The following is a 16,107-nucleotide window of genomic DNA, read 5'->3' as shown; positions in this document are numbered from 1 at the left end:
CTAACCCCTTCGGCACTCCGGTTTTCTTCGAAACCATCCGGAACACTTCCGGTGTCCGAATATAGCCGTCCAATATATCAATCTTTACGTCTCGACCATTTAGAGACTCATCATCATGTCCGCGATCACATTCGGGACTCCGAACTACCTTCGGTACATCAAAACACATAAACTCATAATACCGATCATCACCAAACTTTAAGCGTGCGGACCCTACGGGTTCGAGAACTATGTAGACATGACCGAGACTCGTCTCCGGTCAATAACCAATAGCGGAACCTGGATGCTCATATTGGTTCCTACATATTCTACGAAGATCTTTATCGGTCAAACTGCATAACAACATACGTTGTTCCCTTTGTCATCGGTATGTTACTTGCCCGAGATTCGATCGTTGGTATCCTCATACCTAGTTCAATCTTGTTACCGGCAAGTCTCTTTACTCGTTCCATAATACATCATCCCGCAACTAACTCATTAGTCAAAATGCTTGCAAGGCTTATAGTGATGTGCATTACCGAGAGGGCCCAGAGATACCTCTCCGACAATCGGAGTGACAAATCCTAATCTCGATCTATGCCAACTCAACAAGTACCATCGGAGACACCTGTAGAGCACCTTTATAATCACCCAGTTACGTTGTGATGTTTGGTAGCACACAAAGTGTTCCTCTAGTACTCGGGAGTTGCATAATCTCATAGTCATAGGAACATGTATAAGTCATGAAGAAAGCAATAGCAGCAAACAAAACGATTATCATGTTAAGATAATGGAATGGATCAAGTCAGTCACATCATTATCTAATGATGTAATCCCGTTAATCAAATGACAACTCATGTCTATGGTTAGGAAACATAACCATCATTGATTCAACGAGATAGTCAAGTAGAGGCAAACTAGTGACTCTTTGTTTGTCTATGTATTCACACATGTACTAAGTTTCCGGTTAATACAATTCTAGCATGAATAATAAACATTTATCATGATATAAGGAAATATAAATAACAACTTTATTATTGCCTCTAGGGCATATTTCCTTCACTCTCCCACTTGCACTAGAGTCAATAATCTAGATTACACAGTAATGATTCTAACACCCATGGAGTCTTGGTGCTGATCATGTTTTGCTCGTGAGAGAGGCTTTGTCAACGGGTCTGCAACATTCAGATCCGTATGTATCTTGCAAATCTCTATGTCTCCCACCTGGACTAGATCCCGGATGGAGTTGAAGCGTCTCTTGACGTGTTTGGTCCTTTTGTGAAATCTGGATTCCTTTGCCAAGGCAATTGCACCAGTATTATCACAAAAGATTTTCATTGGACCCGATGCATTAGGTATGACACCTAGATCGGATATGAACTCCTTCATCCAGACTCCTTCGTTCGCTGCTTCCGAAGCAGCTATGTACTCCGCTTCACATGTAGATCCCGCCATGACGCTTTGCTTAGAACTGCATCAACTGACAGCTCCATCGTTCAATAAAAATACGTATCCGGTTTGTGACTTAGAGTCATCCGGATCAGTGTCAACGCTTGCATCGACGTAACCATTTACGACGAGCTCTTTGTCACCTCCATGAACGAGAAACATATCCTTAGTCCTTTTCAGGTATATCAGGATGTTCTTGACCGCTGTCTAGTGATCCACTCCTGGATTACTTTGGTACCACCCCGCTAAACTAATAGCAAGGCACCATCAGGTCTGGTACACAACATTGCATACATGATAGAGCCTATGGCTGAAGCATAGGGAACATCTTTCATTTTCTCTCTATCTTCTGCAGTGGTCAGGCATTGAGTCTGACTCAACTTCACACCTTGTAACACAGGCAAGAACCCTTTCTTTGCTTGATCCATTTTGAACTTCTTCAAAACTTAATCAAGGTATGTGCTTTGTGAAAGTCCAATTAAGTTTCTTGATCTATCTCTATAGATTTTGATGCCCAATATATAAGAAACTTCACCGAGGTCTTCCATTGAAAAACTCTTATTCAAGTATCCTTTTATGCTATCCACAAATTCTATATCATTCCCAATCAGCAATATGTCATCCACATATAATATTAAAAATGCTACAGAGCTTCCACTCACTTTCTTGTAAATACAGGCTTCTCCAAAAGTCTGTATAAAACCATATGCTTTGATCACACTATCAAAATGTTTATTCCAACTCCGAGATGCTTGCACCAGTCCATAGATGGATCACTGGAGCTTGCATACTTTGTTAGCACCCTTTGGATTGATAAAACCTTCAGATTGCATCATATACAACTCTTCTTCCATAAATCCATTCAGGAATGCAGTCTTTACATCCATTTGCCAAATTTCATAATCATAAATTGCGGCAATTGCTAACATGATTTGGACGGACTTAAGCATCGCTACGAGTGAGAAGGTCTCATCGTAGTCAACTCCTTGAACTTGAAGAAAACTGATACGTCTCCGTCGTATCTACTTTTCCAAACACTTTTGCCCTTGTTTTGGACTCTAACTTGCATGATTTGAATGAAACTAACCCGGACTGACGTTGTTTTCAGCAGAATTACCATGGTGTTATTTATGTGCAGAAACAGAAGTTCTCGGAATGACCTGAAACTTCACGGAACATCTTTTTGGAAATAATAAAAAATCCTTGCAAAAGATGAAGAACAGGGGGCCCACACCCTAGCCACGAGGGTGGGGGCGCGCCTGCCCCCCCAGGACGCGCCCCCTACCTCGTGGGCCCCCTGGAGCTCCTCCGACCTCAACTCCAACTCTATATATTTGCTTTCGGGGAGAACAAATAAGAGAGAAGGATTCATCGCGTTTTACGATACGGAGCCGCCGCCAAGCCCTAAAACCTCTCGGGAGGGCTGATCTAGAGTCCGTTCGGGGCTCCGGAGAGGGGAATCCGTCGCCATCGTAGTCTTGCTGGACGGTGATGGGTTAGATGAGATTTATCATGTAATCGAGTTAGTTTTGTTAGGGTTTGATCCCTAGTATCCACTATGTTCTGAGATTGATGTTGCTATGCCTTTGCTATGCTTAATGCTTGACACTAGGGCCCGAGTGCCATGATTTCAGATCTGAACCTATTATGTTTTCATGAATATATGTGAGTTCTTGATCCTATCTTGCAAGTCTATAGTCACTTACTATGTGTTATGATCCGGCAACCCCGAAGTGACAATAATCGGGACCACTCCCGGTGATGACCGTAGTTTGAGGAGTTCATGTATTCACTATGTGTTAATGCTTTGGTCCGGTACTCAATTAAAAGGAGGCCTTAATATCCCTTAGTTTCCACTAGTCAACAACCCGTGCACCTGCACGTGCTAGAACTAATTTACATTTTATTTTCCTTTTTTGATTTACAACATTTATATCAGTCATAATTTAGAGAATCACATGATTAAAAAGGTACAATGGTATTCAATACATCATATCTATTCTTCTATAAATAGTACAATAATAAAGAAATATGTTGAACAATGAAACAGATGAATTAAGTTTTATTTCATAATATGTAGCTGCAATTAATCTTCATTCTACATCATAGCAACCATCCAACTTTAACCAACACTAAAATGCTTCAAGTGAAACAACTACGTACAATGGCACATACCGAAAAGAAATTGTAACTATCCCACATTAAGTAGAAGTAGAAGTATCAAATTTAGTCATGTTGGTTCCATGAAACCAAGCCAAGTGATTATTTCATCTCTTCAAGAACAATCCGGTGTTCAGAAAGTTGTAGCTTTCTAGACCTTCTTCATGGGAGGAAATGCCATTGCCTTGCCGTCAAGTGTGAAGATATCTTTTGTTTCCATAGCAAAAGATGGCCCAAGGTCACTCCTCTAGGATCGAACACATGCATCGAAAATAAAAACTATACCATCATCACGTAACCACGATTGAAATCGTAATGTAAGATCATTGCATCAAAGCACATTATAAAAGAGAAACTTCAAAGTTCACATATTTCAGGTTTGCAAAACAATGGCTGAAATTGGTTATATTTCCTGATATAGAACAAATAAGATAGAAGATTTCAACAAAAAATTGCATCAATTACAATGGATCCACGACATTACATAGATGCCTATGTGCTAATTTGTAAAGACATCGTTGATGTGGAATCAAAGTGTGTATAAGGAATTACCTATAAGTAAATCAAACATATCTATCTTGTCGGTTACAGAACTGGACAAATTTGTAAGTGGATTATAACATTAATCTATCTTCATCCTAATGATATTCCCATCAAGTGCCATGTTTGAAACATTCTAATCAAAATCTTAATGGCAGATGAAGAACTAATATGTAGTATACACATATAAAATTCCGTTAACTGGTTTACTTTGTCATTTGAAAAAATAAACCAATAAATTTTGTATGTATATTGCAATGTGTACATCATGAATTATCATATACAAATCGGACTTCTGGCTTCATTGTCAAACTGAGGAAAGATCTCCATGGCCATCTATTAAGCAATACAACAGGAAAGTAAGAAGAGATGGAAGGCAGAAGAGGCAGCGATAATGACGTGTAATGTTAAGCTCCAAACTGATGAAGTATGTGTTATATTACACTCGCAATTTGATTTTTTATGAAGCACATCGAACAATCGATACTATGTCCGATTAATAAATTGAAAATGCCGACCACGTTGAGAAGATAATTAAATTTAGTGACCCAGGACACTGCGTAATATGTATGTGATAAATGAAGATAGATAGATGTAGTCACACGCATATTCATCTTACATGTAACCTTCACTCCAAAATTTCTACGACTTCTTTTCTTTGTAAGATTAACCTGTGTGGGAGGTTATATTATAGGATATGTGAAGATCATCGTCGGAACTGGTGGTGTAGAATCGGTAGAGAAAATAGATGCAATAGCCAAATAATGAGAAAAATACTTCTAATTCAGGCAGTCGTACAAAATTATGAACACATAATCAAAATCCAAAGATCACTAAATTCGAACTATAGCTCGATGTAGCAAAGCCATAGCATCAGATATACATTCGAAGAGCTGTATTTTTTTTGTTGCATCTAAACTAAGATATCCATGCAATTCCTGCTGGAATCGTACTGATCAATTGTGATCAAAATAATCATGAGGAATTTAGGTCAGCTTCCACCTTTTTATTGACAGTAAAAGCGAAACAAAAGGGGGATATTAATATGAGATTTCGGGTGGAAGAGGAAGTATAAGACTTCTGCACGCAACAGCGGACTGATTATAGATGGAGGCGACAACCAAAAGCTACGAATTAATGAAGCAAAAGTCTCTACGTGCTCCTCCAAAAAAATAAACTGTACGTGCATATGAATGGGTGCTGTAGTAATAAGTACCTCAGCGATTATGCTAATGCATCCACCGTTCCGTACTCCAAATCAAAACGCTCGCCACTAATATGCTTACCTACTAAACGCTGGCCGCTAATATGCAATTGGAAGTACACAGTTCTGTACCCAGCATACATTACGCAGCCACCCACCAGCACTGTGGTTGCCTACCAAGTTCCATTTGCCACGATGATGTTGGCGGTACATAATGAAAATTACAAACCCTAGAACATAGGAGAGAGTGATCACACAGGGAGTCGCGTGAGAAAGCACATTAGATTTCTATCTTTATAGGAAAACAAACATGGACAGGCAAAGATGTCATTCAGGTTTAATCATGAAGTCAAGGTGGCACAGACCGCAGCTGGCGGGCAGTGAGGGAAGATAAGAGAACGGTGGCTACTTGTTTAAACAGCAGGCTCAATGGAGGAGATGCGGAAGAAAAGGGGTAAACGTGCCTGCTGCCAGAGGAGATGGGCTTGAGCAGGGACCTCGTGAGGAGGAAAGTTTGCTTCTCCATAAGGAAAATCTGAGGGCTACTAGATCAAACCGCTGGCACGATGGAGGAGATGCGTGAGAAAGAAAAATATTCTTGTTGCGGGAGTATAAGTGCTTGAGGATGGAACCTCGGGAGAAGGAAGGACTGTTTTCGATGGAAAAATCTGAGCCGAGAAGATTATAGCTATCTCGATTTTTTCTACAATTTATCGGACGATCGTAGTTGTAAAACTTCTAGGATGAACTATGGATCGACAATGCAGAATCAGAGATCGATCGATCTTATAACTTTTTGATCTGTTATTTGATCCTAACCATAGAATTGAGATCCTAAGGATATAGCGATGCATGTAGGAGTCCAAACATGGAAAGATATAACTCTTTGATCTGTTAACGTGTAAAGATAGTAAGTTATTGATCTCATATTTGATCCTAACCATAAAATTGAGATCCTAAGGATGTAGCAATACGTGAAGAAGACCAAACTTAGAAAGATATATCTCCAACGTGGAAAGGTATGACTCCTTGATCTGTTTTTTTTTTCCAGGAAGGACTATTTGATCTATTATTTGATCCTAACCGTAGAATTGAGATCCTAAGGATATTTTTACATGGTTTTCTAGGATTAACGTGGTAAATCCAATGGTACCTCCAATTAGTAAATATATAAGATAAGATTAGGACCCCGCTGCCACGCGAGGGTAGGACAAAAGATGTCATGCAAGTTCTTTTCCATAAGCACGTATGACTATATTCGGAATACATGCCTACATTACATTGATGAATTGGAGCTAATTTTGTGTCACCCTAGGTTATGACTGTTACATGATGAACCGCATCCAGCATAATTCTCTATCACCGATCCATTGCCTACGCGCTTTTCATATATTGTTCTTCGCTTATTTACTTTTGCGTTGCTATTGCTATCATCACTACAAAATACCAAAAACACTACTTTTGCTACCATTACCTTTTGCTATCGTTGCCACTACTATCATATTACTTTGCTACTAAACACTTTGTTGCAGATATTAAGTTTCCATGTGTGGTTGAATTGACAACTCAGCTGCTAATACTTGAGAATATTCTTTGGCTCCCCTTGTGTCGAATCAATAAATTTGGGTTGAATACTCTATCCTCGAAAACTTGTTGCAATCCCCTATACTTGTGGGTTATCAAGACTATTTTCTGGCGCCGTTGTCGGGGAGCATAGCTCTATTCTTTGAGTCACTTGGGTTTTTATCTGCCTATCATTATGAAGAACTTGAGAGATCCAAAAACCAAGATTTATCCCTCAACTACGAGGGGAGGTAAGGAACTGCCATCTAGCTCTGCACTTGATTCACCTTCTGTTTTGAGTAAGCTTGCGACACCTGTTGGGGATATTATTATCTGCTGAGACCCGCCCAGGAGGAGCCGGGTCAGCCTTAATGGCGGGTTACATAAGAAGCCCAATATACAGTCAAGATGATAGTTTATTAGTATATGTAGAAAGCCCAAAGGCCTCGGGCAGGCTTAAAAGCCTGTTATTGTAAACCGCTATAGGAACAGAAAGACTTGTAAAGGTTGGAGCCACCAACCCGTACTAAAGGCCACCACCTTTAGTACCGGTTGGTGGCTCCAACCGGTACTAAAGACCCCTCCTTTAGTACCGGTTGGAGCCACCAACCCGTACTAAAGGCCACCACCTCTTTAGTACCGGTTCGTGGCACGAACCGGTACTAAAGGTTCGCCACGAACCGGTACTAAAGGTTGGCCATGAACTGGTACTAATGAGCGCCGCCCGTCTAGCCGTTGGAACCGGTACTAATGGTCACACAAGTGCCGGTTCAATTACAAACCGGGACTAATGAGTTTCACATTAGACCCTTTTTCTACTAGTGGATTTAAAGAGTTTCACAATTTTGATGGCAAACAGAAACACCCAAAAAATAGGTAATCATGGAGAAGTTCAGAATATCAAATATATAATCTCGTCTGTCCAGAAAAAGGAAAAGGGAAACGTTTCACACTAGGGCACTGGCCGAACCTTCGGCCGGTCGCGAGCCACGCTGGCGCCCCGTGCCCGCCGAAGCCGCACCCCACGCGAGACTCCTGTTTTTGTTGGGCCCCCACGTGGACCACCCCTCCTCCCTTATCTTTTTCCCTAACTGAGGGCGCCGCCGACCAACCACTGGGCATGTCAAACGCCAACTGGAGGGCGAAAATTCAGCGACAGGAGGCTGTCATCGCTGATCGGCGGAACAGGGCCATCGCCAAGAAGGCCCGCGTCAGCGCGGCGCACGCGGCTGCGGCTGCCTCATTGGCGAACCAAGCTAAGGCCGAGGCGACTCGCGCGGGGATGATGAATCCACCCGGAAGCCACGCCTAGTACGTGCCCTAGGGCCAGCAAGGCGGCGGCTCTCCGCAGCCATGGGGATCGCCCTCGCCGGGCTACGCCGACGGGGACGCGCACGGTGGGTTCAACCCAAACGTCACTTTCCCCCATGGATACCCGGCCCAGTGCACGCCCTCTCCCGCCTTCGCTGGCGTGCAATACCCCCCATACAACTGCTCGCCGCCCGCCTACGCTCCCTCCCCGACGCCCCCACTCCGCCGTGGCCTGCTACCCTTCTCGCACCTTGGCGACACCAATGAGACCGAGGCTGACATGGACGACATCATCGCCGAAGGTTTGGCCACGGCCACCGCGTCTCCCGGGTTCGTCACCCAGGACGAGACGGTGGATCTCAGCGGTGGCATGGACGGAGAGCTTGGCTACGTCTACGGCGAGGATGAGTAGGAGGAGCAGGAGCAAGAGCAGGAGGAGGAGGACGAGGAGGAGGAGGAGGAGGAGGAGCCGGCGCCTGTTCCGGCGAAGGGGCGCAAGAAGAAGAAGCGGGCGGCCAGGTTAGGCGAGCCGTGCATCAAGTGGGCGTCCAAGGAGGAGGAATGCCTCGCCGAAGCATAGAAAGTCGTCTGCCTCGACCCGACCACCGGCACGAACCAGAGCATCGAGACGTACTGGGACCGCATCAAGGCCGAGTTCGACGAGCACAAGCTCGTCGACCCCTACTTCAAAGGTGTCTACATGCAGCGCGGCTCCAAGGCGATGGCGAACCATTGGGGGCGTATCCAGGGGCGTGCAAAAAATGCATGGGGTCGTCGAGGAGGTCGCGGCTCGCCCGGAGAGCGGCGCCAGCATTGAGGATCAGGTATGCCACGCCAGTCTCCCGCCTCTCTTCGCCGTGTACGCCCGCCAACTGTTTGTGCCTCCGTGCAGTTGCTGCGCATGTTCGCCCTGTACCGGCAGAGCAACAGCGACGTTGAATTCAAGTACCTCCACGTCTACAAGTGCATTAACAAGTGCGAGAAGTGGGCGGAAGTCCGGCGCACCCTCGACAAGGCCAAGAAGACCTACAAGCCGGACGCGCCGACCCCTGGCGCATCGGAAGGGCGGCCGGACGACAACAAAGGTGCCAAGAAGGGGAAATATGTCGACGGCGGCTACCACTCGAGTGCAGGAGTCCATCGAGCACTGTCTCACTGACGCGCAGGCCCGGGCCGTCCTTCGTGAAGAGAGGACCGATGTACGATGGTCGGCGTTGATGTTGAGCAGCGCCGTCAAGCTCGACCTGCTCCGGACCAACGTCACCGTGAAGAAGAGAAACACCGACCTGGCTTGCCTGCGTGGCGGGGCGGACATGCTCCAGAGCACCGACGAGGCGGTCAAGGCGTGGTACTTGGCAGAGCACGGTCTCATCCGGAACCAACTTCCCTCGACAGCGCCGCCAACGCCCACACCCACGCCGCTGCCGCCGCCAAGCCCGCGTGATGATGCCTCCACGACGCCCAGCACCACCGAAGCCGTGCCGACACTGCCCAGCGGAGAATCAGCTCCGACACCGCCAAGCCCGTGCATGCCAACTCCGCCGACGCCTGGGGCAAAGCCCGCCGAGTGATGCGTTGCGCACGCGAACTTCTGCCGCTCTATTTTTTGTACGCCGAACTGTGACTTGCGATCGCCAGACTTGTGGCGTCTTTTGTGAGCGAGAACGACCAAGTTCGAATTTTCTGCATCCTGGTGGTGGCGCCTAGGGGCGTGACTAGGAGCTAGGTCACCCTCAGGGACCGAACTTGCGCCGGTTCACCCCTAGACCGCTCTTTTTTAGTGCCCTGAGTGCCCAAAGGAAAAAAGGAAACTTCAGGTAGGCTGTTTGTGTGTACGACAGAGTCGAGCCCAATCTCCTCAGACTAAACTGGTTGAGCCGAACCATTCCCCTCCACTGTATCCCCCACCGCACGGACCCAACCAAAGACCTAGCGACCGCCATGGCGCCACCGCCGCCGGCGCTCCCGGACGAGCTCGTCGAGGAGATCCTCCTCCACCTCCCTCCCAACGACCCCGCCGGCCTCCTTCGTTCCTCCCTCGTCTCCAAGGCCTGGAGCAGCGCCGTCTCCGGCCCCGGCTTCCGCCGTCGCCTCCACGAGCTCCACGGGGCAACCCTCGTGCTTGGCCTCCTCCACGACCAGGCCAGCAACCGCGCCCCTGCTTCATCCCCACCATGGCCTCGCCCTTCTCCCTCGCCATCCCGGACGGCCGGTCCTGGCTGGCCCGTGACTGCCGCCACGACCGCGCCCTCTTCTTCCTCAAGTGTGAGGATGCCAAGGAACTCCTGGTGTGGGAGCCAATCACGGGCGCCCAACACCTCATGCCTGTGCCCACGGCGTTGGAGCCCGGCTACTTGGCTGCGGCCGTGCTCTGCGCGGCGGATGGGTGCGACCACCGCGACTGCCTCGGGGGCCCTTTCCGCGTGCTTTTTGTCTTCCCCGGCGGGTATGGCATGTCGGTGTGCGTGCACTTGTCGGAGACCGGTGCCTGGAGCGAGCCGACCTCGACACACGTCGACTTAATGGTATACATACAACATTCCGGCGTTCTCGTCGGCAGCTCTCAGCTCTACTTCGTCTTCTACGACCACGAGGAGAGTGGGTGGATCCAGGAGTACGAATTCTCCAGGCAGTCCCTCACTCTGTTCAGCGCACCAGACAACCACTTTGGCCTGTATAATCTCGTGCTCGCAGACGACGGTGGGCTGGGAGTAATCCAACACGCACATCCGCATCTCAAATTGTGGACAAGAGAGGCGAGTGATGGCACTGATGCGCGATGGGTGCTCAGCCGGGTCGTCTCCCCGTGCAATTTGCTCCCAACTAGTGCTCGCTTGGATGAAGGTTATAGAGTGCTAGTGGTGGGCTTTGCCGAGGGAGCAAATGTCATTTTCGTTAGTACATTGGCGGGACTCTTCGCAATTGAGCTACAATCTGAGCAGGTGAAGAAGGTGTGTGATCAATGTAGTTTCTGTAATGTGGTTCCAGTTGTCACCTTCTACACTCCTGTGGCCTGAGGCGACCACCAAAATCTGTTGACGTCAAAGCCTGGTGAGGAGGCAGGTGGTGAGGATGGTGTAGAGGAGGAGAAAACAGTAAATTAGGCGCAACAACTGGCCGACCATTGTTCCAATGCTATCAAGGAGGGGGACTTTGTCAACACTTTCAAAAGCATCCGCCATGACCACAATATCAGGTGAGAGCTCTGGTCCCAAACTCCTCCCCATTCCGAGCTACCCTGAAACATTTGTACAGATGTGATTGTGTATAAAAAGAACTCCCCCTTAGTTCAGTGCTCATTAAGATTAGCACCATGTGCCATTAGTTGCTTTGGGACTTTGTCTTTTTGTTCAGGAGATAAATTTAGAACAGCTTTAGATGTTTTAACCTTTTAGGACGAAGTGGTTGCCAAGTGGTAAGAAGGTTGTCTATTATTGTCCCTTTCTTTGGGCCAGTGGTGGTGCCAGGGGCCAGGGCTGCACAACTGTGTGGTGAAGTGCTTTATTTTCTTTGAAGTTTGCGTTGCTCTCTAGGTTTTTATATGCAATTTCACTTCTATGGAATAGTAACTTTTGGGATCAACCATCCCCATAGTTTAAACGGGGCACAGCGATGCCCATCAGATAGTCATATATACACAGAAAATGGCCATGTGATTCTGCATATGAAAACTAGTAATAGTCTTGTTTGGGTCTTGGAAGGAACTGTTTGCTGTTTGGACTTGCCTCTTGGATTCTCATCATCATTCCGTAGAAGACCGTTTATTCAATGCTGTTTTGCTAATAGTTATTGTTAATTGATAGTAGATGATGTTGAAAACGCTTTCATTTTTTAGAACACTTGTGCCATGGATTGACTATATCTTGAAGTTGTATCTGGTGCCATATGTCTGCCATTTGCTTTCTAAATTTATATAAGTACTCCCTCTGTAAAGAAATATAAGAGCCTTTGGATCACTACTTTAGTGATCCAAACGCTCTTGTATTTCTTTACGGAGGGAGTATACTTTTATCTTTCACATCTATACTTGGAATAGCAATGCCAGTTTGAACATATATGGAACTAACTAAATAGTCTATATGCACAAGGTAGCTTTTACTACATATAAGAGAGTTCCTCTTTTCAACAATCATGTCTTACATGAATTATGCAATAATGTCAATAGTGGGTGTTAAATGAGCCAATTCATTATCATCGTCATGTTATAATGATTAAGTTGGATCATTTAAGCGCTTGTATCTATATCTTCCTGTTGCTATTTCTTTATGAGTTTCCAGTGGCTAAATAAAATTGATGGTAAGCACCAATGTGTTTTCCTCATGTTAGGTTAAATACTGGTAATAGTCGTTTTTTTAACATGAACACCGTCTTAGTCGTCAGGAAACTCAATAGCAAAAACAGAAACACTTGAAGTACTGTAAATAACCTTGGGGTTGTTGGCAGAGGATTCAAATGCGGTAATGTCAGGGTTCAGATTGGAATAGATTGTTGAAATATGATTCTGCTAGATATAAAGCTCTGAAATCGCTAAGATATGCCTGACACATCGTACAAGATGTTTCTACTCTATTTTCATGTTGCCTTTGTGGTCAATACACATCTGTTGATGTCTATACAAGAAGCCAACATTTAATCTGTTAATTTTTGTCAATGCTATTACAGTGTTTGCCATGTTCCATATTCAATTGCAATTGCTCTGAAAAGTCTCCATTGTTTGCTCTTTGCTATGATGACAGTCTTTGCATGTTCTTCTGCATGTGTCAAATGTTGCCTTTTATGTGAAGTTCACGTTTCATTGTGCTAGCATTATATTCCTCTTACATGAATGTAGCTTTCTGTTTATATATCAGGTATTCAGTTCTACTAACATCTCAATCTGGTAGTCTAGTTTAGATTCCAGACTCAACTTTTTTATGATATATTGTAGTTGATGGAACTTTGACAAGAATTGAGGCACCAAAAGTGGATTGACACCTCAAAGAAGGGAATGATGTTGAAGACATGGTATGAAGATAATGCAAGGCTGCCGAGGGTGTGGATTAATGTCCTAGGACTTGAAAAAACAATTTGTAGTTTCTACATCTGATAGTTCATGTACAACGATGTTTAACATTTGAACGGTTCAGATCTGTTTGATCTATGCCCCCTTCAAGGTCTTTATGAAAATTTAGTTTGATACATAAAACAAAGAAAAATAGAAGGAAACAAAACAGTCTGCCTAGAAGAACATCTTTGTGTTTGATTTTTCCTGAAAAGCCGGGGGCTGGAATGAAAACCCTGAAGTGTATATAGTGGGTGCTTGTTGTTCCTCCTCTACATGGCAACTGTTGTCTTGTGTGGTCAGGTGAGATAGTGAAGCAGAGGCGGCATTGCCATTGAAGATGAAGGGATAGGAGCTACCGCTATCGGAGCCAGTACATCAGTTCTCACCTTCTCGGCTACTGCATCATTGTTGCCCCCATCACTGTCAAGCTTTGGCAGGTTTTTGTCCTGCCTTTCATCTATTGGCGTCTCAGGTTATTGTTGGCTTAATTTCGTTAAGTTCCACCCTTCCCCTTCGGCGATAATTGTACGGTATGTGTCCCAACATGTGTTTTCTGACTTTTGACCTATATATTGACAATTGAAAAATATTCTACGCGTGCATGCATGTCGACCCTTAGCAGCTACATACTCATCTCCTTTGGGGGTGGGCCAGCGGAGGTCGCGTCTCTCTGGCATGGCGCCGCTGGATGAATCCACACCAACGGGCTAAGCTATCCCCGACGCTGGTGCTAGCGACGCTCAGCACAAATGCATGTGCGTCGACATGTTGGCGTGATGTTGGCGATGAGGAGTTGGCCGCGCCAGGTAGCCACCCGTACGTGGCAATCAACATGTACATGGCCAGACGTCAGAAAGCCGACGGTACTAGAATTTTAGTGGTTCAACCTGCTTTGGCAGCCAAGATGCTGCTTGTTTATTCAGTTGTATTCATAAGTTTTTCTCTAAAGCAAGATGAATTGTCTTAGTTCCTCAAAGAAAACATGAATTGTCTCATACATGCAGCGGTACACGATTGATGGTTGAAGATTGCCGAATATACAACAACCCCAAAAAATGTACCCATACATTCATTAAGTTTGCAAATATTTTAAAGGTTAGCCATCATAGTTCGTAGAGTTACATAAAACGTGAAGCAGACAATATCCTGAAGAGACTGGGAAACTCAATATAGATGCATCGTTTGATCCTTGACTCGTATCAGGGTGTTGTTGGAGCGGTGATAAAGGATAGCAATGTGAAATTCATTGCAACTACAAATGAAAAGGTTGATTCCTGTTATAATGCTTTTACAGTAGAGGTGCTATCCTTGAGGTTTGGTCTAAATCTTGCATATATGAGCGGATGCAATAAACTTGAGATCAATGCGGATAATACAGAAGTGATCACTACCATGAAAGAGGGGAGCTGGTCGTTTATTATTGCAAGTGCTATTTTTGATGACTTATATTTTGTGTCCTTAGAATTTAACTCATATAATTTATGAACACAGTTAAAGGGAAACCAACCATGTTTGTGCATGAATTGGCAAGATTGGCTATATTTTCCCCTCCTAAACTTTTGTTAGTCTACCCCCGAGGACATTGTCCGATGCTCGTAAACAATGCGACGATTCTTATGAATAAATACAGGAGGATTGAAGTTTAAAAAAAGACATCGTGTCTCCAACACCCATAATATATGTAATGTTAGTGTAACCAACACAACTTTTAATAAAAGCTTTTGACCATTGGGCGGCTATACTAGGCGAACGATCTTCGTCTGATGGAACTTCTGTAAGTAACTAGTAATACTGCGATCTTCAATATCAAGTTACATGTGCAGGAGAAATATAAGGAATAAATTCAATCATGCCTTCATCTTGTCCATTTGCAAGAACTCAATATGGAGTATGGCCCAAGTCCATATTTTCTAATCTGAGCAACCGGTCCATTAAAGAGACCATTTGAACAATGATAAAATGCAACACGAAGTCATCATCATGTCCCTCCCTTCCATATAAAGCCGGTACTGAGATTTTCACTGAGACCAGTGATTGGTCACCATATCTTTAAGCATATGTTGCTTCATATGCACCTCAACAATTGTAAAAAGTGTGTCTATGTACAATCTAGAACATTTCAGATAATAAGGTCACACAATTCACATCGCTAGCCACCAAAGAGATGCAATTAATTATTACTCCTTAATTGGTAGTACTTCAATTAAACCAAGTTTCACAATCATTAATTGTGTTAGGATCATATGACTGCACTTCATAAATAGGTAGTTAATGCACATGACTCAAATTATATTTTGGGATGAAAATCCAAATATGGCATGAATGTAATAATTACCAGCAATGTCCTTGTGACAAGAACTTTCTTTGTCTTTTATTCTCATGTTTGAACTAGTATAGGTCGGGGTTACACATGATGGTACACATCACTTTATTTATCATCGTTACACTGAACACTCAATTGACTAAACAACGATGATCCGCCGGGCTAGTACTATAGCTCTTCGTTTCCTTGGCCCCCGATGCCTATACCATTACTCCTGATGGTTGCTGTTGTGGATAAGGTTGCTGAGGTTGGTTTGTCTGCAGAGGGAATGGTTGTTGGGGTTGCTGGGGAATTATTTGTACTACTTGTTGGGGTTGGGGAGATGGTTGTTGTGGTTGCTGGAGGAACGGTTGTTGTGATTGCCGAAGGAACGATTGTTGTGGTTGTAGAGGGAATGGTTGTTGGGGTTGCTGAGGAATTATTTGTGCTGATTGCTGGGGAAATGGTTGTTGCGGTTGCAGCGGGAATGGTTGTTGGGGTTGCTGGGGAAATGGTTGTCGTGACTGGGAAAATGGTTGTTGGGGTTGCTGGGGA

At 44.8% G+C, this 16,107-nt stretch overlaps 1 protein-coding gene across 1 annotated transcript in view; it reads right to left on the bottom strand.

Moving 5' to 3' along the window:
- Window positions 1–15,581: 15,581 nt before the first annotated feature.
- The window catches only part of LOC119359618 (gamma-gliadin-like), a 2,464-nt gene continuing 1,938 nt past the window's right edge, over window positions 15,582–16,107 (bottom strand). Inside the window, exon 3 of the mRNA XM_037625749.1 lies at window positions 15,582–16,107. Within this exon, the coding sequence (XP_037481646.1) occupies window positions 15,774–16,107 (334 nt within the window). The 3' untranslated portion in view covers window positions 15,582–15,773.

Source organism: Triticum dicoccoides, chromosome 1A (assembly GCF_002162155.2).
Source record: "Triticum dicoccoides isolate Atlit2015 ecotype Zavitan chromosome 1A, WEW_v2.0, whole genome shotgun sequence".
Classification (NCBI taxonomy): Eukaryota; Viridiplantae; Streptophyta; class Magnoliopsida; order Poales; family Poaceae; genus Triticum; species Triticum dicoccoides.
This window is presented reverse-complemented; position numbering and strand designations above follow the sequence as displayed.